The sequence below is a fragment of the Aristolochia californica genome, unplaced genomic scaffold, assembly GCF_029961685.1.
Source record: "Aristolochia californica isolate CCGP_79_NKW_82.1479 unplaced genomic scaffold, dmAriCali1.0.hap1 SCAF_14, whole genome shotgun sequence".
Lineage (NCBI taxonomy): Eukaryota > Viridiplantae > Streptophyta > Magnoliopsida > Piperales > Aristolochiaceae > Aristolochia > Aristolochia californica.
The window spans coordinates 23,207,509-23,232,426 of NW_027181815.1; the positions used below are offsets into that span (position 1 = coordinate 23,207,509).

The 24,918-nt window shown below is 41.5% G+C and overlaps 1 protein-coding gene across 2 annotated transcripts in view; it reads right to left on the reverse strand.

Annotated features, from left to right (window-relative positions):
• Positions 1-24,514, reverse strand: part of LOC137949681 (phosphoglucomutase, chloroplastic) — a 41,576-nt gene extending 17,062 nt beyond the window's left edge. The window contains exons 1-16 of one of the 2 annotated variants that reach the window (XM_068795813.1): positions 24,186-24,514; positions 24,046-24,111; positions 23,907-23,951; positions 23,727-23,819; positions 23,532-23,584; positions 14,088-14,139; positions 13,921-13,989; positions 13,683-13,751; positions 11,346-11,468; positions 11,205-11,257; positions 3,273-3,351; positions 3,125-3,189; positions 2,952-3,019; positions 2,281-2,399; positions 2,119-2,193; positions 1,907-2,022 (exon numbers count right to left, since the gene is read on the reverse strand). In XM_068795813.1, the coding sequence (XP_068651914.1) occupies positions 1,907-2,022; positions 2,119-2,193; positions 2,281-2,399; positions 2,952-3,019; positions 3,125-3,189; positions 3,273-3,351; positions 11,205-11,257; positions 11,346-11,468; positions 13,683-13,751; positions 13,921-13,989; positions 14,088-14,139; positions 23,532-23,584; positions 23,727-23,819; positions 23,907-23,951; positions 24,046-24,111; positions 24,186-24,374 (1,334 nt within the window). In that variant the 5' untranslated portion in view covers positions 24,375-24,514. The remainder of the gene's footprint in view (positions 1-1,906; positions 2,023-2,118; positions 2,194-2,280; positions 2,400-2,951; positions 3,020-3,124; positions 3,190-3,272; positions 3,352-11,204; positions 11,258-11,345; positions 11,469-13,682; positions 13,752-13,920; positions 13,990-14,087; positions 14,140-23,531; positions 23,585-23,726; positions 23,820-23,906; positions 23,952-24,045; positions 24,112-24,185) is intronic. The other variant, XM_068795814.1, reaches the window with a different exon arrangement.
• Positions 24,515-24,918: the final 404 nt, after the last annotated feature.

Below are 24,918 nucleotides of genomic sequence, written 5' to 3' on the forward strand. Positions count from 1 at the left end.
CTTAATCCCTTATATCTCCTAATACACATACTAAAATTATATGAAAATTAATCTAGAGACATCTAATCATGCTGAATGACATAATGTAAACTTTAGACATTACAAAATATGTAAAAAAACGAAACTTACCCTTAACTATATCTTCTAACAAACACCTTATGAGTAACAAGATGAAAACACTTGCACCTTTTTGTGGACTCAAGGATAGACCAAGAAAAAACATTTGATAGAAAACTTATTCTATTGAGAATTCACAAAAAACAAAACATGTACATCCAAATACATCGATTGAATTAGAATATCAGAGCCTCATTGGGTATGCTCCCGTGGAAACAAAACAATGGCATCGTATTTATAAAGTAGCATTCGGTAAGAACAATATCACTCCATAAATGTTTGGAACCTTCACGAGCAATATCTAAAAGGTGAAAAATTTTCCACTCAGCTACTCCATTTTGATGAGGAGTATAAATACATGATGTCTGATGGATTATACTCCTGAAGGAAAGAATTGAGCAAATTGAGTGCTACAATATCACATGTATTATAAAACTATAGGGTCTTAACTGACACTTGAAACTGAATTCAAATTCATTACAGACATGCATAGTGAACACTTCAAATCTATGAATGTCACAAAATACTTAAATCCAGACTGACTGGTAATCCTACAGAGTCCCTAGACATCAAAATGCACTAACTGAAAAGGACTACAACTACCCAAATTCTATTTATGAGACAAACTACTAATTAGATGTTTATTGAACTGACAAGTTTCACAAATAGAAACATTCTTTGACAACAAATAAGAAAAAGCAGGCTGGAAGATTGAAATCGGAGCTGATAGGAAAAGGCAACTAGCTTGCCTTCAAAAAAAGGAAAATATTACTAGCAACAAAGCTGTGGAAACACTTGGAAAAAGGAAGAGAAACCAATAATTCCTATAGAACAAGAACAAGAAAGAAGCATCTCACCCCATCTCGCATCTAGGCACGGCACAATGGGCAATCTGGCCAAAGTCAGACCCTGAATCATCTTGGGATGGTGAAAGAAGAAAATACCTTTGGAACCCATGATTTTATTTTATTTGTTAGAAAAGAGTTATTTATTGCAACCAAAACAACCAAACAAGATCAAAGGAGCACTCTCTTAACAACAAGAGATCGCAGGGAGATTCCTTGCTTAGCAAGCAAATCAGCCAAAGAATTTGTTGATCTAGGAACATGAGCGCTGGCTACTGCTGCCATGTAAGGCCCAAGAAGGAAAAAAGATTTCAGTAATTGCCATTGTTCAAGGCATGATGAAAGGAACAGTTATCCTGTTAATCTGGCACTGCTCGATGGTAGCAAGGAGGAAAAAAACAGATAGGAACTTGATGGAATCATCGTTTTTTTTTTTTTTTTTTTTTTTTTTTTTTTTTTTTTTGGAGAAAGTTGATGAAATTATTCTAAGATAACAAACTACAGTAATGGTAGACAGGAGAACCTTCTGCATCTTCTTTTCCTTCTCCATGTCAAGAATGTACTCACTCTAATGCCATGTGAAATTTCATGAACAAAAGAGAAACAAAGGAGAGAACATGGAAGAAGAGATAGCAAAGGTGGAGAAAATGATTCATGTTAAAAAAGAAAAAGATTTAACTTAGGGATTCATCTTCTTTCCTCTTTATAACATAAAACAATGATAAAAGACACTAATGTCCCTGCTCCCCTAACACCCCACTCTACAAAATAAGATTCTACGAAAAAATACTTTCCTAGAAACCTAAGTAAATAGAAACTGCATCTTATAACAATAACGTATTGGTAATATTGTGCATGTATTACATTTAAATAAATATTTAAAAAATAATAATTTGAAAAAAGCTCAATTGTAATAATCACCCTCCAGGCAATCAATGATTTACCATATGCCATCTTTCTCACGTATGTGATCTGAACCTGTCCCAAAACTTTCCTCCCCACAGATTGACAACTTCCCAGCATCCATCAGATTCCCAAAGAACTTCCACCCAGTGGGGACCTGCACATAGAAGAATTTCAGCAAACAAAGTTTTACAATTCCGCTCGTGACAAGAGTCATAAACATAGTCAACATGACTATGCAGATGAGATTCACCTCAAAAAAGAAAAGATTGAGTTTCTCTGCAACCCGATCAAGGGCCCCACTTGTTGGCATGGATCTGGCTAGACCCTAGAAAAATGCAGTAAGTGTTAGCAAGTGCTTCATTTTCAATCGATAAACTGATTGAGAGAATGAGGCATAATGAAAACTTCTTACCTTGGGGCCATCCTTAAAATAAGGAATGGCTGCCTCCGCATTGGCGGCAATAATAGCAACTGAGTCAGAAGGAGTAACAAAAAAGTGATCGCCAAGAATCATGTTTCGGTCACCATCTCCTGAAAAGTAAGTTCTTTGGACAGTGAGAGTCAATGGACCAATGAGCCTCCATGAAACCGTGTTGAAACTAAGCCGGAATAGCATAAACACAAGAACTGCAGATTAAGAGCGAAATGCAGTTTCATTGATCTCATCTTTTCTCCTTACTGATGAAGATGAGGTGGTGTGAGGAATAATGATGGCCATCCAACATTTTGAAAAAACTAGTAAAGTTCCATAAATCTAGATATTAACATCTATCCATGGTGTTATCAACCAGGTCCTACCCAGAGAAAACCTCATCTTTTCAAATTTGATCTGAAAGTAGACCTCTTCAATACCAAGTCTTTGACATCTCTGAATAGGCAAAAATTCCATTTCAGACACAAATATAAGTTGTTAAGACAAATTTGAGACTGTTGATCTCATGCTAGTGGCTCATTCACTTTCAATATTGTCAATTAACTACTAATTACACAAAATATCAGCTAGAGATCTATTCACAACCAAGTATGATTTGTTCAAAGATAACTGATCGTCTGAAACTCTTTCTTGATTTGCTCAAAACATACCATCACTAGCTGCTCCAAAATTTGGTGCATTTTCACCATACATGATGTCAACCAACTCCTTAGCATACCTGGCTTAAAAATACATATACAAATCAGGAATTGCATATAAATAGAAAATGTTACATAATGAATTTTCTCACTAACAAATTCGAATTTTCTCTCGAATCACTTACGTGAGATTAGGGTCCGGATGACCATCTCCAAAATTTTCTAGTGGCACCCCATTTATGATAGAGCCCTACAAAAATACCAATCATGTCGCATGAAATTTCCCCAATAAACAGAAAGATCTCAAATTTTCATCGAATATTTTGGACATACTCGATCTGCTCCAAGACCATCAACAAAGATAGGTTTAGCATAAGCACCAGCCACTGCATGCATTGCATCAAATATAAACCTGGACAGTTGGAAAAGTTTAGACCATTGGAACCCCGAGTTTCAAGAAGATGAAGTTCAGAACCTGGTCACAGCTAGGATACAACAAAGAAAGAATATGACAATAAACTTAAAACACTTCTTTAGCGATCAACCAGAATAGTTAAGTAAATCTCAAAGAGATTCATTCTATTCTAGTTCTCTTTTCATTTTTTCTCAATATTGGACACACAAACCCATATCTAGAAACAACCTCAATGGACCACTGAGCTAAAGGCCCTTAATTTTAGTTTTTCTTAACCATTTATTGAAACTTGAAACACATCAACAATGCAATACAATCATCAAAAACTAGTTGATAATGACACATTTATAAGACATTTCATCACAGTACTATCACTTTCCTTGTTGTTGTTGACTGTATTTGCAATCTAATACTGTCCAATAAAATTATAAACTGGTTTGCTAGATTTGCAGCTTGACGGTGGAAAGGATTGCATAAATATGCAAATTACTTTAAATAAAGAAACACTCCAACTTCAGACCCTCCCATCAACAAATCTCACCCCTCAAAATACGTACCTCCTATCTCGAAAACTACACAAATCACCCTCAACACTCCAGACCTCTTCCATCTATCGCCGCCACCCTGCCAGGTAGCCGCTTCGAAAAACCCACCCATCACCTTTGACCTAAACCTTCCAGACTCTTCAAATCTGCTGTCGTCAGCTGTAGGACAGGAGACTGCCTCAACTGCCCCACCCCCGACTGCTCTGATGAGATATTCTGCAAATCTTCTGGATTTAACCCCTTGCCGAATCCTTCCCACTCTTTCTGCCACACCGAGCCACCTAAATCCTGATTCCCCAGAAAATCCTTACAGTATCGACACATGGTAGTCCCCCAGCCTTCTGCCTTTCCCTCATATGGTAGATTTTCCATTGCCATCAGTAGAACTCGAGCTGATAACATGTCAGAACCTGGCAATTTGCTCTCGGATTCCCGAGGATCAATTCTAAAGATTGGGGATCGATGGGACCCTCTGATCTGGAGAGAACTCGAGAACCCAGACCACCCCCCCCCCCCCCTGGTCCAAAATTCATTGAGTGGCATAATTAGTCCACCCCGTCAAATAACCGACTGCCCTCTTGTTTAAATAAACACTTCTCCCCCATTCTTTACCCAAATCCAATACCCCGATGGAGACCTCCGATGCGGAGTCCTCAAGCAAACCTTCCACCACCCCCTTTGAATTCACTTACTCTCAGTGCTTAAAGAAGAACCAGGTAAAGACATTGCCCTAGCTGAATCTTGCACATCCAAGAACCACCCTTAAACTCCCTCCCCTCCCAAGCCCGATTATCGAGACGGGCTCCCTCTGCTCTCCCACAGCGAGCGTGCCGATAATCTCATCAGGCACCTCAAAACTCAAGCGCACAAATACTCCATGCATGAGTTTGAGGAGATGAAGAAGTTAGCCTGGGACTTCTGCAAGTACTACCATGGCGTCCTCTGCTACTAGGAGGAGGATCTCACCCCCCCACCCCCCACCCTCCGCTATGATAGTTATTTCTAGGAATGTCAGAGGAATCGGCTCGCGCTCCAAGCGTGCAATGATCAAGGCAACTCTCTTTGAATGTAAACCGAATATTGTAATTTTTCTAGAAACAAAACTGCAATTTTTTTATGTGTCAATCGCTCGTGATCTTTGGTACGACTGAGACCCAGAATCGGCCACAGTAGACGCAATTGGGCATTCCAGAGACATTCTCGTGATATGGAACCCAAACTCCGTCGAAGCCACCCATACTAACCCGGCCTTATTTTCTATTGGTATTCTTTTCCATGATCGGTCCTTGGGAACCTTCTGGGCCCTTGCTGGTATTTATGGTCCAAGTCGTCACTGTGATCATGTTCCCTTCTAGGATGAAATCCTCCTCCTCGTCCAACTCTGAGATCTGCCTTGGCTCCATACCGAAGACTTCAATGCCAACCTTCTTTGCTCCAAAAAATCCCCTCCCGCCAGAAAAAATATCTTCCACAATGCGTGCCTTCTTGGATCTCATTGGCAGCCTTCAACTCTCAAAAATCCCTCTCTCCGGTAAAAAATACACCGAGTCCAATGGCCAACACCCCCCAATTCTTTCCAAACTCAACAGATTCCTTGCAAATAATAATTGGCTTCAACTTTTTGGCAACACATTGGATCAAGTTCTTAATAAAGTCGGATCAAACCATTGGCCGATCCAAATCAACACTCAACCCCTAGCTTGGGGTCGATCTCCGTTTAATTTTGAAAACACTTGGGTCCTTGATGAAACTTTTGCATCTATATTAACCGTCCGGTGGCAAGAACTTACTCACCACCCCAACCCGGGTTGGTCCTTCCCCCTCAAGCTCAAAGCACTGAAGTCCATAATTCGCACTTGGTCCACCAACCATCACACTGCTGCTGCCCTTCGGAAAAATTCAGTTCGACGTCTTATTTCTGAGCTTAATCTCCTCAAGGAATAAAGGTCTATTTCTACACCTGAATTAATTCTCCGAAATCATTTAAATCATGACCTTATAAATCTTCTTTAAAATGAAACTATTCGCTGGAAACAGCGAGCAAGATTCCGCTGGCTGACCGACGGGGATGGAAATACAAAGTTTTTCCATGTCGTTGCCTCGGCAAGATGAAGAGCTAAGCGTATCACCTCTCTCTGTTATGGAGACCAAGTAATCATGGATAGCCTCTCTATATCTCACATTCTTGTGAAGTTCTTTACAAATCTATACTCCGAGGAGTCATTCAACCAGCCAATCCTTCATCAACTCGAGTTCAGGTGCATCACAAATTTGGATGCCGAAAATCTGGGGCCCCCGTTCTCCTTTGAAGAAATCAACTTGGATGCCCATGGCTTGCCTAAGGATCGGGCTCCTGGGCTGGACGGATTCAACGGAGAGTTCTACCACAAATTTTGGGGAATTTCAGAAATGATGTGCATGCCTTTGCAAAAAAAAAAAAATCATCAAGTTGGTATCACCCATAAATCCATCAAAGCTTCCTTCATTGCTTTAATCCCAAAAAAAATCGAACTCAACCCTCCCTCAAGACTTCAGACCTATCAACCTCACCACTAGCTCATACAAAATCATAGCCCCTATTCTTGCTAACCACCTCAGATCCACCCTCCCTCAAATAATAAACCCATGCCAAAGTGCCTTCATCAGAGGCCAAAATATTCTTGATTCGGCAATGGCTGCTCATGAACTGCTTGACTCTTTCAAAAAATCCAACTTGCCTAGAATTTTGTCTTGAAACTTGACTTTGAAAAATCCTTTGACCGTGTCAATTGGAAGCTTATTGACCAAATGGGTTTTGGCACCAACTGGAGATTCTGGATGAGAAGTTATATCTCAAATACGTCCTATTCCCTCTTGGTTAATGGCAAATCTTGCGGGTTTTTTAACGGATCGAGGGGTATCCGCCAAGGGGACCCTCTATTGCCATTTCTATTCACCCTCATTGCTGAACACTTGTCATATATGATCCGCCTTGCCAAATGCACCAGTTGGCTCAGTGTCATCTCTGCTGACCCTGCTCAAGACATTGCGCTTCTCTAGTACGATGATGATACTATTTTCTTCGGTGAAGGCACGATGGCCCAAGTCTCACACATTAAACCCTTGCTCAACTTATTCTAAATTTCCTTTGGTCAAAAAGTCAGTTGAACGAAATCCTCCATCACTGGCTTCAATGTTGACGTAAACTTACTAAACTCAATGGCTAGCTATCTGGGGTGCAAAATTGCAACTCCTCCTAGCACCTATTTGAGCCTCCCTTTGACCTCTAGCATGCCTTCGAAAAGCTCCTGGCATCTAGTAATTGAATGTTTGGAGGGTCTCTGGCTTCCTTTAGAAATTCAACTTGTTCCCAGAGCTGATATAGAGAGCTTTTGTCGCCGCTAAAGCCAACAAATCGACTGGTTGGTGGACTGAGGGTGGACGACGCTAGTGTTTGTCCCCTGTCCGAAAAAAAATCGTCATGCTACTCCCCGACTTCAACAAGGCAATCAAATGCTACATTTGTAATGGTTGTCTCACAAATTTCTGGTATGATTGGTGGCTGGGAATCTGTAGTCTTGATAGCTGCCATGGCTCAATATCAAACTTGACCAAGAGCACTGATGTTTCTATCTTTGACCTCTGGTCCAAAACTAGTGGCTGGAATTTGAACCTTCGGAGAGCTCTTATGGACTCTTGAGGCCATTTTGGCATCAAACCTCCTAACCAGTTGTTAAGTACCTAACCAATACTACCCAAAAGACCGGCATGGTAGGTAGCGGAAAGCCAAGTGCTTAACCCAGGACCATAACATCAGATCCCACCTTCACGAGTCGACGTCCACGGCGGCCCACTCTAGCGACACTGGCCCGACCCACCTTTTTGTGACCCTACCAGTAATTTTAATCCAGCCTCTAGGTCGCCCCCTCCGCTATAGCGACGGCCCACTCTAGCGACACTGGCCCGACCCACCTTTTTTTTGTGACCCTACTAGTAATTTTAATCCAGCCTCTAGGTCGCCCCCTCCGCTAAGTTTTCTCACGACGGGATTCGAATTCGTGACATGGGCGCCCGCTCTGATACCAAATGTTAAGTACCTAATCGATACTACCCAAAAGACCGGCCTGGTAGGTAGCGGAAAGCCAAGTACTTAACCCAGGACCATAACACCATCCTCTCCAAGGTAAAGCTCCGAACATCCTTGCCGGATACACTTAACTAGATTCCTTGCCCCAAAGGATCTTTTACCACCGCCTCGGCCTATGAATTCCTTCGCGGTCCCAACTCCCCTCAACCTAGCCACCATACGGCCATTGCCTGGACCTTACTTGCCCCACCTCGTGCCAATTTTTTTATTTGGAGTGCTTGTAGAAATAAAATTCTCACCTTTGATTCCCTTATTCGGCGCAACACTTCTGTCTAGGACCCCTCTTGCCCTTTTTGCCAAAATACTCCCGAAACAACCACCCATGTCCTTCTCCACTACCACTTTGCCCATGCAGTTTGGATTAGCCTCCTTAATAAAAATCGGACTCCAGTACTGTACCTCCCAAAATTTGCCATCCACTATCTTCTCAGTCACTAGTGCTAGACTCCCAAAACTCGAAAAACTGCTCATATCTAGCTGTGTGAGCCATATCTTTTGGGCCTTATGGAAGAAAAGGAATAGCCGGAAATTCAAATTTATATCTTCCACAATAGAAGTTCTGGTAGATAAAATTGTTGGTCAAGTATCAACCTGGCTCATGACTCGGAAGGAATTCAATTACCTCAATGACTCTACTCTCAGAGGGAACTGGCATGTAGTAACTGAGATGGCGCATCCTTCTCGTCCTCCGGCAATGGCAATTTAGGCTCCTCCACCGGCGGGCCACTATAAGTTGAATTTTGATGGTAACGCCTTTGGCTGCCCTGGTCTTGCTGGTTTCGAAGTAATCCATGACGAAAATTGTCGTCTCCTGTACTCCTTCGCCAGCCCGTTGGGAGTCACTAACTCCACCACTACAGAACTCTCCGGATTACTCAACGGACTTCAGGCCTTCCAGGTCCATCTTGTGGGCCCCCTCCTTATTGAAGGCGACTCCAAGATTGTCATTGAGTAGTGCGCAAACGCAAACAATCCTCCCTGACGACATTGGGACATTTACTTTGAAATATGTAATATAACTTCTCTTTTGAACTGTACTTGGAACCACATCCCTAGGCCTTCCAATCACTTGCAAGATACTCAGGCTAAGCTGGGTGTTTCCCTCCAACACCTTGTTGTGGAGGAAGGCCCAAATTTCTCTCCCTCTTATATAAAATTTTTACATCCTTCATAAAAAAATAAATAAATAAAGAAACAAATAGAAACCTAATAACTTGTTATAAAGCTACATGAATTTTGGGTATGAGGTTCACTTCAAAGGAAATCAATCACGCAATTTAGTTTTTTTAAGGGGTAGCCAAACTCCTTGCCAAGGACAATTTTGGGGAATATCAATGACTTCCTCAGCCTAGGGTTCCATCCCTCTTTGATTTCATGAAAAGGTAAAAGGTTATGTTTTAGTACCCACTTCTCCAATATTAACAAAAATACCCCTCTATATGAAAATAATCCTAATATATATATACAAAGAATAGTAATATTATTAATCTCCGAATACCCCTAACAACCTCTACGGACACCTAAATAACTTTACTATATCAATTTCAAACAAAGATGTGCTGTCCTGGACTCGAAATGGGCATTTTTCACCTCCTAACTCTTACGTATAAGCTACAAGTACCAAGAACAAGAACTCACTTTCCTAATTTTCAAAGAAAAAACATCGAGCTTCTCTGTAGTAGATAGGTCAATCCACTCACCTCCTTTCTCCACATAAAAGATTTACCAACTTTTTTTCTTTTTTATTTTTTAAATTGTTCAAATATATGAGAAATTACAGATACTAAAGTCTGATCTAGAGTATGAATCTTGAATGTCCTGCTGTAAAATGATTATAAATATAACACTCGGCTGAGAGGGAGAAACTCTCTCTTTCTGGAAACTTTCTTGCCTTACTTCTCTTCTCACAGTCTTTCTGCCCCATGGTCTGATATAGGTCAGGGTTGTTATTACATCTCAATGAAACCGTAACTAAGAAAGGAAGAGGATTATTTTTTTATAACAATAAGAAAAGAATTCAATGAGAGGGCTTTCCAAGGAGTGAAAAAAACAAGGAGATGACACACAACAAAATGCCTAAGAAATATAAAGAAGAAAATCAGAGAGGAAGAGAGGTGCAAACAATAAGTTGCCTGATGCACCTATCTTGATCAAAGAGTCTGCTACCTCACACCAAAGTGAAACTAACAGTATTATATATATTTATATTCTCATCATAATGCATCAAAAAGTACCCCAGGGGGTATCTCCTCCCTGAAGCCAAATTGATAACCATCAAAGAGAACCCCCCTCCCCCAAAACAAACACTGGCTAAGCCAAAGGTTCCCACAGGAGGTATGATCAAAATTACGAATGAATGAACTAGTAGCAGGAGAAATCCATAGTGCGTCTATCAATTCCCTTTCTAAAAGCTATGGTACAAGCATTTTGTCAGCTGCAACAGATTGGATACATGTTCTATGAGTCTGTACTGTCATAATCAAGCAGCAAATAAGTTTTGCTACTAATCCTGCATTCTATGAGAGGATCAAACACATAACAGCCTATTATCGCTTTCACTTTATCTGCAGAAAAGATGAGAATAAAAACATCATAATTCAACATACATCTAAAACAAACTCTTGTGCCAAGCTTTAGCTATTCTCCGTTGCTCAAGCTGGGTCTTCATTACACCTACTTCCTTTGCGCGAATCTTCGGAAAATCAAAATAAATTTATCTTCTCTGTCTTATGTAATTTTTATCTGATAATTTTACCTAGGTCAGTGTGAGTAGTTGATATTTATGGGTTAAGATATAATAAGAGGTAACAAGGAACAGAACATATTTGTGTCCAAGAATTATTAGTGTCCACTGGAACAGCAGATGAACCACTCAACTGGTTTCCCCTTCTTCAACAATTTTCACTCAACTCTTCCTCTCTTTCTCACATTCTTCTCTCCTCCATCTAACTCTGTTCCTCCGGGAGTTTTATTTTTTGTATCTAGTATTTTAAAAAGTATATACAGTATCAGTAAAATTGGTTATTGGAAGTGAGTAGAATCTTTCAGATTACACACTACAAATTTAGTAAAGGCTTGAAAACTGTACGATAAATAAAGCCAGTAAAACTGAATATGCAAAATAACATAACAGTCAATAAGATGTGATTTGTATATTACTCAATATTGGTCGTAAATACCTGAAATCTGGTTGAGTCAAAAGCCCTTTGATAAGATTAAAATCAAAGACAGACTGCAAAAGCATAAGATACAGCAAACCATTCAATGACAAAAAAGAGAGAATTTGAATACCATAAAGTTCTTCTGTCATCTTTTTTTACCTCCATCAATTCCAAGTAGTCAGAAACTGGGTCAATTACTTCCACACAGAAATTTCCATACATTGTTTCACCTAAGCTGGACAGATCAACATCAGGAATATCTGCCATCTTTATTTCAGAAATCTACATACATAATAGAAAGCATAATAGTTTAGACTCAGTTCAGAGAACTTAACACATCATCCCTACTATTGTTAAATGTCAATGTGGGTTAATTACAATCCCCCCTAAACTTGTGAATTTAAAGGCCCCTATAGTCTTTCACAAAAAAAAAAAAAAAAAAATTTAAGACCTCTTTTTTCTTAGAAAATAAACTTTTAAAAAACTAGATCAGTGTCTTTTGTTTATGTTTTGCCAGAAAAGGTGGAGAGGGACTAGTGCAATGAAATTTCAAAACTTAAACTAGCCAGCCTCCCCCCGGGGGCCCTGCTGGCTGAAGAAACTATAAAACAAGAAAAAAAATAGCATTGAAAATGAAGAAGAACAATAATAGTTAAACCAAGGCTGGCCCCTAACATAATTAGTAAGCCTCTTCCAAATTTGATAAGCATAAGACCTTTCAAGTCCAAACAAATGTGAGACTATTCTCCCACACACAACTACTTTCACTCTAAGTCAACTAGCCTGAAACATAAAATACACATATAGCTCTAAGTTGGTACTATAGACTGGTGGACTTTTTTTACCCAACAATAATAATATAATAGCAATAACACTACTAAGTAACGATATGTCTGCTGATCTGATCTCCTTCAGCAAGTCGCACATTGGCTATCCCCTTCCTGGTCTCGGTAAAGATGATCTCCACCTGTACCAATTTCGTTCTGTGGGGGCTTTGGAATGAACGTAACCGAAGGCGTTTCGAAACTAGAAGTGAATCAGCAGTAAGGGTAGCAGACAAGTTGTCGGGGCAAATTTCCACCTAGCTTCTAACTAAGAAGTCATTTTCCTCCTTCAAGGGTACCTCTATCCGTGATAGCTGGAGCAATTTGGCAAAGATGCACTTTGGGACCAAGGTTCAAGTCATGCAGGAGTGGAGTCCCCCGAAAGCTAGTTACCTAAAGTTGAATTTTGATGGCTCTTCTCATGGCAATCCTGGGATCGCTAGTTTTGGGAGAGTTATTTCGGATCCATCCAGCAATCAGCGTTTCTCTTATGCCGACCTGTTAGGCATTTCTGATTCATCGTTGGCTGAACTCTATGGCCTCCTCAATGGGCTTCGCGTTTTCAGAGAAAATTGCAGTGGTCCACTTCACATTGAAGGGGACTCGAAGGTGGTCATTGGATGGTGCGAGTGTGCTTCCCCTCCGTCGTGCGCCATTGGGACATCTTTCGGGAGATTTTAGATATATTACCTCACTACTCTCTTGAATTTGGTCTCACATTCCGAGATCTACAAATTTGGCAACAGATGTGCTAGCCAAGAAGGGAGCGACCTTGCAATCACTTGTTGTTAGGGATTTGCTCCCTCTTCTTTTGTTAATTTTTTCTTGTTAATATAAATACATTTTTATCAAAAAAAAATAAAAAATAAAAAATAACACTACTTAGTAACTTCTGAGATGTTGTCCTTATAAAAATCAGCATCATTTAAAAAAAAATAACTTCTGAGATACTCTACTTGCAAATATATATTAGACAGCCAACAGTGACAAATTTTATGCCAATCGCGATAGATATACATTCTATTTGATGAGGCAAACAAATGGAATTTCTGCCAATAAAATTCTCAAGGCATACACATGATGTGTTTCAGTAGGTACAAAAAATAACATAATTGTTAGATTGAACTAAGGTCCATCACAAAATGACTAACCACTTAAGGGGCTTATTACTCAATCTTACAATCCAACAACAATTCTTAACACTTATCAATGTGGGAGTAGTCCCATTAACACTAATTAATGTGAGACTAGTCCCACTAACACTCCCCGTCACATCCAAGCTTACACACAATGTACCCGATATGACAACACAAGGAAGCACAAACTCAACAGAACATAAATTGGGCTTAGGTTCAACTCTTACACTACTATTGGATTGAACCCAGTTCCATCCCCAAATGACTGGTCACTTAGGAGACCAATTATTTAATCTTATAAACCAACAATGCCTTCTTAACACTTATCAATATGGAACTATTCCAACTAACATATACAATAACAATATTAAGTAATTTCCGTGTTACACTATGTGAAAATACAGATCACACAGCAAATAAGAACAATAATGCCAGTCACCTCATACATGAAATAGTTTGATGAACCAACAAAAAAAAAATGCCAAAATCGGCAGGCATTTCTGCCAGTAAAAATCTGAAAGCATTTAGAAGCATACCGAAAGTGTGTTTCCATAAATTTTGTCTGTAATGGATTCAGGTGCAGGTTGCCCACTGTTGTAATTGAACTAAAGCAAACAAGAGAATGTATCAAAGGCACATAGAAGAGAAAGCCTAACAAGGAGTATGTAGATATCCTATAACCTAAGAAAAAGTATATATAAGTACAACTAGAAATGTATAGACGCATAAAAATGTAGGTAGAAGGGCAAGAAGACAAATTTAACCAATGATAACCTTGATGCCCCAGTCATACTCAGGTCCTCCTGGATTATGGCTAGCACTCATTATGAAACCACCATTAGCCTGATGAAATGTACAGCATTACTAAGAGATAAAGCATTTAAAGACTATGAGAAAAATAAAGTCCTAAGGAAATAAGCTCAAAGGAAGGACAAGCTTGCCTTTCTCTTGCGGATCACAGCTGATGCAGCAGGTGTTGACATAAGACCGTCCCTGCCATAAGAAAACTTTTAACCATTATATTTTTGTTTAAAGTTTTGCAAATGAAAAGTAAATTAGGATTCTTTGTTTAGGAAAAGAATGCAAGTTTGAGAAAATGTGTCTTCTCACTTTCTGATTAGCTGCATCATTGTTAAATGTGTTATGCAACACTATAGAAATATCCTGCTTGTAAATTAAACAAAGTATACTGTACCTTCACACTTATTTCTAGTTGAAAACTAGAAAAAGTTCAGAGGTTTTTAAAAAAAAAAAAGAAAGTTGTGCCAATACAATTCCTTCGGACTAACGCCTCAAATTTTGAGCTTAATCATAAAGAAGTAGTATGGAAAGTTAGGTTTTCTATTATGTGCCTTTTTCTTAGTGTTGATTATGCACACACACACACACACACATACACACACTACACTCCTCACTTGTGAGACTTAAACCCAAGACCACTAGAACCTCCCCAGGTGGCCATTGAGCTAAAGGCCCAATTCACCCATTGACTGAGTGAGAGTGATGATCTAGAGCCAAATGCATCATAGAATGACCCCCAAGGACAGGAAACATATAGAAAGAGCTACCAGGTGTCAAAATGAGAGCCATCACGAAAGATAAAGAGGCGACTTAAAATACCAACTATTGGACCATGACATCAGCACTGAAGCGTTTTACACAATTATATGACTACGGAGTCCAACATGGGTATATGTGTTGAGTTCTTTCACTGTTCCACAAGCTCTGGAGGCCTCAATACATTGGCTAGGTACCTAACATTTTATTTTATTTTTTTGAAATGGTGCTGAGAATTTTATTAGAAAGGAACACTTACATCAAGGGGGGGCCCATCCCAAACAATGAGGGATTGGAGGGAAGTCCCAGCTTTAGCTAGTTTATAGGCAAAAGAGTTTGCCGATCTGTTTACATTGTTCCACGAGCAAGAGATAACAGATACAATGTCAGAGATGGAATGCAAAGGTAGGCCAATGACGCCAAGGGGGGATGCTGAACCCAAACACCAGCAAATAACAATGCTGGTGTAGCCTTCAATGAGAAGGTGCCCAGAGAGCCGTTCTTTGAAGACATTCAGGCCATGAAGAGGGCATAGACTTCAGCAGTGGTAGAGTCAGCAAACCTTGAAGGTCCCGTATAAGACATAATCACCTTGCCCGAGGAGCTTCGAAAGACACCTCCAAAGCCAGCAGGTCCCAGGCAGCCCAAAGCACTACCATCAAAGTTCAGCTTAATGCTGCCAAAGAGAGGGGGAGGCCATCCAACCATAGTTGGAGGCTTGGATGGACCTGACATGTGCGCAAAGATACGCCAATTAATAAGGAAAAAATGTGTCCCAACGCAGCGACTGCGTTTGCGACTGGGACGACACTGGCTCCTACTTCTGTGACAGCCGCAGCAACCGTCACAAACGTAGCTTACGCCAACCCTCTGTCTCCCCGCGATGATGCTTCCATCAAACTCTGGCACGGTGACCACTCGCCTTTCAAGGAATCACGGCACCTGATGACTTTGGACAACGGAAAGGATGGTGATGAGCATGAAGATTGGACTACAGTATCGTAGCGTCGAAAACCACCCCACAAGACGGCGCGTTTTCAATTTGTCTATGGAAAAATGACTTTCGTTCGGGAGATGATCCGTCAAACCTTTGACGATGTTATTCGCATCATCTTGTCCAACGGCACGAAGAAATCCTTCATCGACATTCTAATGGTGACGATAAGTTCTTTCTGTCAACTGTTTACACGAGTTACTTGCGAAACGAAAATTCCTAACAAATTGTGGGAACTCTGGACTGGCTGTTATACTTTCTATGTCTCTGTGGCAACCTTTCATGACCTGAGAGAATGCAAGAACGTCCAGCACTAGGGCGATCTAATCATGGCTCGCATCTACGCCAATTAATTCGAAGTAGTACCCCCGTGAACCAAAAGAATTCATGATGAGAGTGAAAACAGCTGGAAATAAGGCCCCCACGGTCGAGTCAATAGTGTTGTCAACATTGCTGAATTTATAATTAAAATGCTTATTGTTACGGTCCAGCCAAATGCACAGGGATACATGAGCAAGACAGGTAGATAAGAGAATTTTGTCGAGCTTGGGGAGAGGGGTGCTCATAACCAAACAAATGGTTCCAATTAAATCTTGTGGAAGGCCAAGCTGGAGATCAAGTTTCTTAAAAATGGCCATCTAGAGACTTTCCATGAATAGCTGTAGATGAGAAAGATATGCTGGACTGATTCATTGCAGGCGTTGCAGAGAGGGCAAAGAGTATTAGGGCTAGAAAAACCACGCATGTGAAGGTTGTCGGTTGTTAGTATCTTCTCTCTGATGGTTATCTATATGGTTATTCGGGCTAGAAAAACCACGCATGTGAAGGTTGTTGGTGGTTAGTATCTTCTCTCTGATGGTTATCTATATGAAAACTTACTTTTGTTTGGGGCAGATAATTTCCAAGCTTCAGCGGCATCATGCTCGGAGGGGTTGGTCGTCCAATCTCTGATATGATTATACGCAGAGGCCACCGAGAAGAGGCCATTCTTGTTCGGTTTCCAAACATCTTGTCTAGATAGAAGAGCACAGAGATCATTGGTCTCAGCTTCACGAAAACTCCGTCTAAAGTGAAAATCTCAGGATCGGTTGCACAATACATCCGCAATAAGGGCATCTTGCCGCAAATAGATGATGAATAGAGTACCAAATGTGTCCGTAAGGGGGAGATTATCACACCAAGCATCCAGACAGAAAATGAGTCTCTAACCATTACCAACAAAGAAAGATGTGGCGCTTTTCAATAGCGGAAGCAGGGGAGGAAGGTTTTCCATATGGGGAATAGGCGTGGGCGTCTCCCCCCTTCAGTCCACCAAAGACTTGGATATTGCAGCTTAAAGGCCACCATAGGTCTCCATTAACAAGCACGTTGGGCATTGAAGTTCAATGTTCACTGAGACTAAAGCTTGATTCATTTCTTTAGTGAGGCGAACGGCAAGTCCACCCAATAATCGGAGGAGGCAAACATCCTTCCAATTGACAAGATGATATCGGAAGGAGTCCTCAAATCCTCGCCAGAGGAAGCGCTTCCTGATGGTATCAATTCTTTTGCATACAAAGGCAAGGCATCGCATAAAGGAAAGATAGTAGTTCGGGAGGCAAGCAAGACAAGATTTCAAGAGAGTGAGTCTGCCTACAGTGGAGAGGAGCTTGCCACGCCAGGTAGCCAGTCGATGATCAAACTTCTCAACCAAAGGTGACCAGAGATTAGCACTTGGTTTGTTGTCAGAGAGGGAGACCAAGGTAGGTTGATGGAGTGGTGCCCAATGAACATCCCAGAAAATCAGCCATAAGCATCAAAGTCTCTGAGTCAATGTGATAACCAAAGAGGGTTGTTTTCTGCCAGTTAATTAGTTGTCCCAGAAAGATCTCGAAAAATCCGAGAAGGGCTTGGAGTTTTTTGACCTGGTCCATAGTACCAACACCAAAACAGACCGTGTCATCCACGAACTGAAGAATTGGAACATCAAAATCAGGATCATCAGCAGTTGGCAACAGTCATCCCATCTCTTTGGCTGAGTAAGCCAAAGAAGAGAGGTATTCTGTAATGACGTTGAAAAGCAACGAAGATAGGGGGTTGCCTTGCCGAATGCTACAAGACCCCTTGAAGAGACCACATACAGTACCGTTGATGAAAAGGGAATATGAGGCAGAAGGCATGCAGTTTTTTTATCCAAAAGTGCCATTTTTTGCCAAAACCCATTTTGGTGAGGAGGCTATTAAGAAGCCTCCAGTTAACCCTATTGAAAGCCTTTTTAAAGTCCAATTTAAGCACAAAATGGGGGAGTTTCATCGTCTTGAAGTAGTGTAGAATCTCATCGCTCGACATTGCAGCAGCAAGGATATTTCAGCCTTTAATGAAAGGGCATTGCCCATGATGGATGACTAGGAGCAGGACAGCTTTGAACCGGCTGGCAAGGAGTCTGCCGATGATCTTGTAAGTGCTCGTAGTGAGACTGATTGGGCGGAAATCCGAGGGTTGCTCAACATTGATTTTCTTTGGGGACGAGGGCAATGAAAGAAGCCTCTATGATTCGATATGTTATGCCTCGGTGGTAGAAGTCTTGAACCAAGACCGTAACGTCCTCTTGAATGATAGATCAGCAGCATCGATAAAACTCTCCATTATAGCCGTCGGGTCCGGTGGCTAGGTCATAAGGGAGGGCAAGGGAAGCCTTTTCAATCTCTCGTGCAGAGAAGGGTAGCTCAATAAGGCTGGCAGCAGCAGCCGGAATTCGAGCAAATTGAACATTCTAAAGGAAAGGTCTTGAGGGCCAAGTTTCTGTATAAAGATCTGCAAAAAAGTTCACCAATGAGTTAGCAATGGAGGGCTGATCGCCTTTTCTCCTTCCCCGAGCCACTAGGAGTCTCCAACTCTACCACTATAAAACTCTCCAGATTACTCAATGAGCTTCAAGTCTTCCAGGGCCATCTCGTGGGCCCCCTCCTTATTGAAGGTGACTCTAAGATTGTCATTGATTGTTGTGCAAAGTCACATACACACAGTCTTTATCAAAAAAAAAAAAAAAAAAAATTGATTGTTGTGCAAAGTCAACCTCTCCTCACAGGAGGCATTGGGATATTTATTTTGAAATATGTAATTTAACTTCTCTTTGAATTGTATTTGGAACCACATTTGGCAGACACTCGGGCTAAGCTAGGTGTTTCACTCCAATACCTTGTTGTGGAGGAAGGTCCACTTAGTAAGGTTTGTATACTTTCTCCCTAATTTTTAATAGTTTATACATCCTTCAAAAAAAAAACAACGGAGGGCCAATCGGAGGTTACCTCACCGTTAACACGCAACGAGGTAATTCGATTTGCACGACGCTAAACAAAGGCCACAGCATGGAAAAATTTTGTGTTGGCATAGCCCTCAGAGAGCCACTTAAAGTGAGTTTGTTGTTTCCAATAAATGAGCTCAATATGTGTAAAAATTTGGAGTTGATTTTGAATGGAAAAACGTTGAACTAATTCATTGGAGGAGAGACACAAGGTTTCTTCAATAGCGTCCAGGATAACAAGCTGATTGAGGAGTTATTTTCATCCAACTATTGTGACTGGCGCCCCAAGGACCATGATTTGAGGTGTTGTTTGAGTAACTTAAGTGTTTGAGGGAGTTACCAACCTCTTGGTCCATGAACATCGAGACCAATCCAATCATTCGACAAAACAGAGATAAAGCAATTGTCGTTGAGCCAAGAATTGTCAAACCGAAATGGTGAGGGACCCCAACAATCGAAATGAGTGTCAAGCAAAATGGGCCAATGATCAGAGACGGTGCGCTCGAGAACTCTACCAGTCACATTATCATAGGGCCGTAGCCAGTCCTCATTGGGTAAGAAGCGGTCCAATTTATATAGAATTGGTGGTTGACGACCATTAGACCAAGTGAAAGATTTCCCAGAGAGGGCTATCTCATCCAAATCGTAGGCTCCGATGAAGTCCACAAACTGCCACATTGAGGTTGTAATTCAACCAGTTGGGGGGGACCTTTTCATGGCAATATCGAGTGGCATTAAAGTCTCCCGCAAGAAGGAGGGGGAGCTGCCAGTGTTTGCACATAGTAAGGAGGTCGTCCCGGAATAGTTGTCGATCATGGTCTCTTGTTGAACCATATACACCAACGAGGCACCAAGAGCTCCCAGTATTTCTATCACGAATCTTGATACCGATAGAGTAGATCCCTAGGATGTTGTCAAAAACCTCAATGATCCGAAGTCCCAAATAAGGAGGATGTCGCCAGAAGTGCCAATAGCGTCAAGCTTTAGCCAATCAAAGTCTCGAAGCGACCAGATGTCTCGAAGGTAGCTGGGGAGAGTGAAGAGGCCTTAAGTCTCCTAAAGGATAACAAGATTAGCTTTAGAAGAAGATAGAAGATTTTTTTATGATTGCCTGACGTCGGGCAAAGCCAATTCCACGCACGTTCAAGGAGACGATTATAATTTTTCATGCTTCTTTTGAACTTTCGGAGGTAGCTGATCGCCACGTCAGGCAGAGCCAATTCCACACACGTTCCAAGAGACGATTATCATTTTCCATGCTTCTTTTGAACTTCCAGAGGTAGTTGATCGCCAGGTATAGTGCCAGAATAGACGATGCACATAATTTTGGCCAACTCCATTTGGGCCCATGTTTCCTAGTCAAACTTGTGTTTGTCGGACTAGAGAGCCATGATAAAGGTCTGGGCACGCTCGCCGGGCTCAGGGAAGATATAATGTCCAGTGACCGGGTCTCTGGGGTAAAGAGTCCGAGTACGGGGTTCACCCTATAAGAGTTGTCTGGTTTACCATGGTTTTGCCGCTAGTAGGTGGCAATGAGGGGAGGAGATAGATTTTGCTGGTGTTGTGGAGGTTGTGGAGGTCAATAGTGATTTTTGGAGCTTGATTCAGAATCAGAGGGTTATTGGTGTTGAAAGCATTGTCGGGATGGGGAGGGAGGGAGGGTATCCATAATAAGAGGAAAGGTTGTCGGGGTGTGTTCAGAGGGTTGATAATTATAGTAGGGGGGTGGGGGGACAGATGGCGAGAGGGGTTGCAAAGAGAGGGGGGTCTGAAAATGGAAATAAATCCAAGCTCAAATGGGTGGGAAGATGTGATAGGTTGGCAGGTTGGGATTGATTGGGTAGTTGATTGGGGGATGGTTGACTATGCATTTGGTCGTCTTTCTCTGTGGATGGGAAGGTATTTAAGTGATCACAGGAGGGAAGAGGTCGACAAAACGTGGTTTGCTTTGTTAGGGTGTTAGGGGAGGTGGCAGTTTTGGTTGTATTGCAAGGGGAAGCAAGTGGTTGTTGCAGAGGGGGATTTGAAATTGGGTGGCAGGATTTACGAGACATAGGTTGGGGACAGAGTTCACTCATCGGGGGGTGGTCCGAGTTGGAGTTGTGACTCAACGAGATTGAGTTAGAGTTTGGGCTCAGCTGATGATGAGTTGAATCGCCGGATTTGCGTAGGTCATCATGCTGCCGGAAGTCCACCTTGTCCGCAAAGGTAACACTAATCCAAAACCGGGCATTGTCTATGGCAGTGCAGAGGAAATGCTGGTCGGAGCAAATACTATGGGGGTTAATGAGAACTCGAGCTTCGTCCAACCGGTGCCAGTGCTCCGTGTCCTAGTCGAGTGCAATGAGAGTGTCGAAGACTGCAGCAATGCTGGTGAAGACCCCACACTGCTAGAGCTCAGTAGGGAGGTCGCGGATGGAAAACCTCTGGCTGAAGGTGCTGGAGGGGGCTGAAGGAAGTCATTCTCTGATTTCTCTGATGTCAGAGTTGGGGTCTAGGTTGAGTAGGAGGGCAAAGGACTTGTCAAAGTTTGAGCTGAGGTGAATGAGCCAGTGATGCGACTCTAGGTGTGATATGCATGGTGAGTAGTTTAGGTGGAGTTGAGAGGTAACCAATTGGTTACAGCATGCTTACTGGTTTCGGGATTAGTGGTAACAATGATTGATTGCAAAAATGTGAATCAGCCATTTAGGAGAAAGTTTGAAGGAAGGGAGATCGTGAAGTTTAACTAGAACGCAATGAAGTCTGGGGTCAATGGAGGATTAGATGGGGGTGGATGTAGTTGGTTCATTTGGTTGTTTGAGGGGGCAAAGGGGGAGATAGAGCAGGATTTGGAGTTCGCAAGAGTGGTGGGAAGGTTAGAGTTTGTTTCACAGGTGAGGGATTGGCCGGCGTCCAAGAAGGAATACCAGAGAGGCTGGTTAGGCAGTTGTGGAAGGTCTTCCATCCAAAATCGGCAATAGTCATCACCGGAACATATATGCACACCATGATTAGATTGCCCCGATGTTGGAAGATCTTGCATTCTTTTTGGCCATGGAAGGTTGTCACAGAGACATAAAAAGTATAGCAGCTAGTCCAAAGTACTCGCAATTTGTTAGTAATTTCCGCTTCGGAGGTAACCCGTGTAAATAGTTGAGTGAAAGAACTTATCGCCACCACCGGAATGCTGATGAAAGATTTCTTCATGCTGCTAGACGAGATGATGCGAATAACATCGCTAGAGGCTCAACGGATCATCTCTAGAACGAAATTCGTTTTTCCACAGACAAATTGACAATGCGCTGTTTTGTGGGGTGGTTTTCAACGCTTCAATACTGTAGTCCAATCTTCATGCTCCTCCTCGTCTTTTGTTCTTGGGGTGCCGGTCAAAGTAGTTGCTCTCTTTATCTTCAGAGAGTCATCCTTTCCGTTATCCGAAGTCAACAGGTGTTGTGATTCTTCAACAGGCGCGTGGTCACCATGCCGAAGTCCTACAAAAGAATCGTCGTCAGGAGACAAAGGGCGAGCATCGGCGACAGCCACGACAATTGTTGCAGGCATCACAGACACAGGAGCCAGTGTTGTCCCAATTGCAGACATAGTTATCACGTCGGGACCCATTACTTCAGGTACCTAACATTTTAAATAGTGATATGAGGAAGATTGAAGAAGATGAAAAAGAAGAGAAAACAAAGAAGCAAAGAGGAGAGGCAAAGAGAGAGAATGTGTTCATTTGCTGAGTTAATCTTCAAGAACCAATTGCATGGAAAGTTGCTCATTGAAGGAAACTCTAGAGTTGTTATCAGTTGATGCTCGAGCTCTGCTACTCCCCCTTGGTATCATTGGCCCACCCTCCCTTCTATGTCAGACATTGTATCTACCATCGCTTGTACATGGCATCATGTCCCTAGATCGGCCAACTCCTCGGCCGACAGATTAGCCAAGCTTGGAACCTCCCTACAATCTCTCATTGTTTGGGACGGCCTCCCCTACTATGTAATTCAACTCTTTGTAGCTCTTTAATATAATTCAGCATTATTTAAATAAAAAAATCATGAGCAGAAATGAATCCAATGTTCATCAAATTTATATTCATCAATCACCATATCTATTGGCTCTTAAAATTTGATTCACTGTTATCATCCATTTCACATTAAGCAGGTACCTTGACTAGGCCACTCAAACTGTCTATCCCTGAAATGCTGAACAAGGTCCAGTTTGAATCATAGAGCTAAAGAACTTATCTCTATATTAATCATGGTTGATGCTTCTTACGTCACTTGACAAAACTGAAACAATCAAGTATCCTGTTCATAAATGTTCTTCTAGCTCTCATACATCTAACTTAGATATATATCCTTTACTGTCAACTTCTATGCATTACTCTAACTCTTCGAGGTCCTTCAGTGCTAAAGACTTGCAATAACAGACTACACCGGTGTTTTTAAGTACAGGTCAACAGAACAGGGATAAGTAAACAGACCTCATTTTATTTTTAGTAAAAAAATTATGATAAATTCAAGATGGTTGACAAAAATCTAAATAACCAAAACATATAATAACAACAACCTGCCGACAAGAATCTTGGCCACACCATTTCCTGCTGCAATTTTGATAATTATCTGCAATTTAAATCAGAAGAAGAAAAATAAAAGGGGGAGGAGGAGAGAGAAGAGAAAGAGAGAGATCTTCCGCAGCCAACTGGATAGCGAGAAAAAAGGAAAGCAACAACACCACCAAAACATGTTGAGTTTCAATTCAGACCTGGGCAGCTTCTCGGTTGAAGTAGCGCCCATCACCTCCTAAAACCAGCAAGCCACTCCTGAAATCCTCAGGTGGTAGAGAATTAAACAAGGCCTAAAACCACAAAAACAAATTTCATCCTCGATCATGTTCAGGTAAAGGAAAAGTAAAGCTTCTGAACTTCATAACCGCCAAGTTTACCTGAATCCAGTTTGCCAGGTAATTCTCCTGAATGAAGACTTTAACCTACAGACAACACCACACAAATCAATACCCAAAACCGCATGAAAAAAGATACTATATTATACTACAAGAAGAGTAGAAATAAAATAAAAAATGCCTTTTTCCGCAGTCCACTAGTTCCAGTCTTTTGTCCGTCGACAGGTTTGGTTGGCACTGAAGTGATCTGCGAAAAACATCGGAACAGTGTCATATTCCAACCAAAGAAGAAACTAAAATTAAGCAGATAACACACATTACTTTAATTCCTTCTGGTTCTGCAACGGCAGTCGAAGAAGAAGAGAAGACTTTACTTGTCCCATGAAGTCTTTGCGAGCATTTAGAAGAAGGGAAAGATAATCTAGAGTAAGACGATAGACGAACGTCTCTAGCAGGAACAAGTTTGAGGGTAGAGGAAAAGAGGCTTTCCAGTCTCAGAGACACAGCCATGGCGGCTCTCTGTGCGCAGGGACGACGAGCGGGAAAGGAGATGACACTCGTAGATCAATGTGAGAGGATGAATCAATCACGGAGTGGTGATGCGAGCAGGATTGAGACGAATGAACACCTCTGAACACGCCACGTGGCTTTCTCGAATCTACTCTGCCATCGAAACTCTGGATTTCGTTTTTTATTCTCCAAGGGGCAATCTTTCCAGAATCGCGTGGCGTGGACAACCACTACCACCAAGGCCTATATGCAAAATAAACGAAGTAGGATAAATTATTTTATTATTTTAGTTTATTTATATTTAGTACATCAAGATATGGTATTATTGGTGTATCATATGTTATGGACTCTGAACAATATAACGATAAAGCATGTGCCCAAGATTTGTTAGCCCCAAATTTGTTCACCACCAAAAGGGGGGTTAGTGCCCCATAGTGGATTCTTGAAGATCAAGTCATGTCCAACATGAAGATCATGTCATGTCATGTACATGAAGATCAGGTAAGAATTAGTGTTAGTGTTGACGCCTTCATGTACAGGAAAA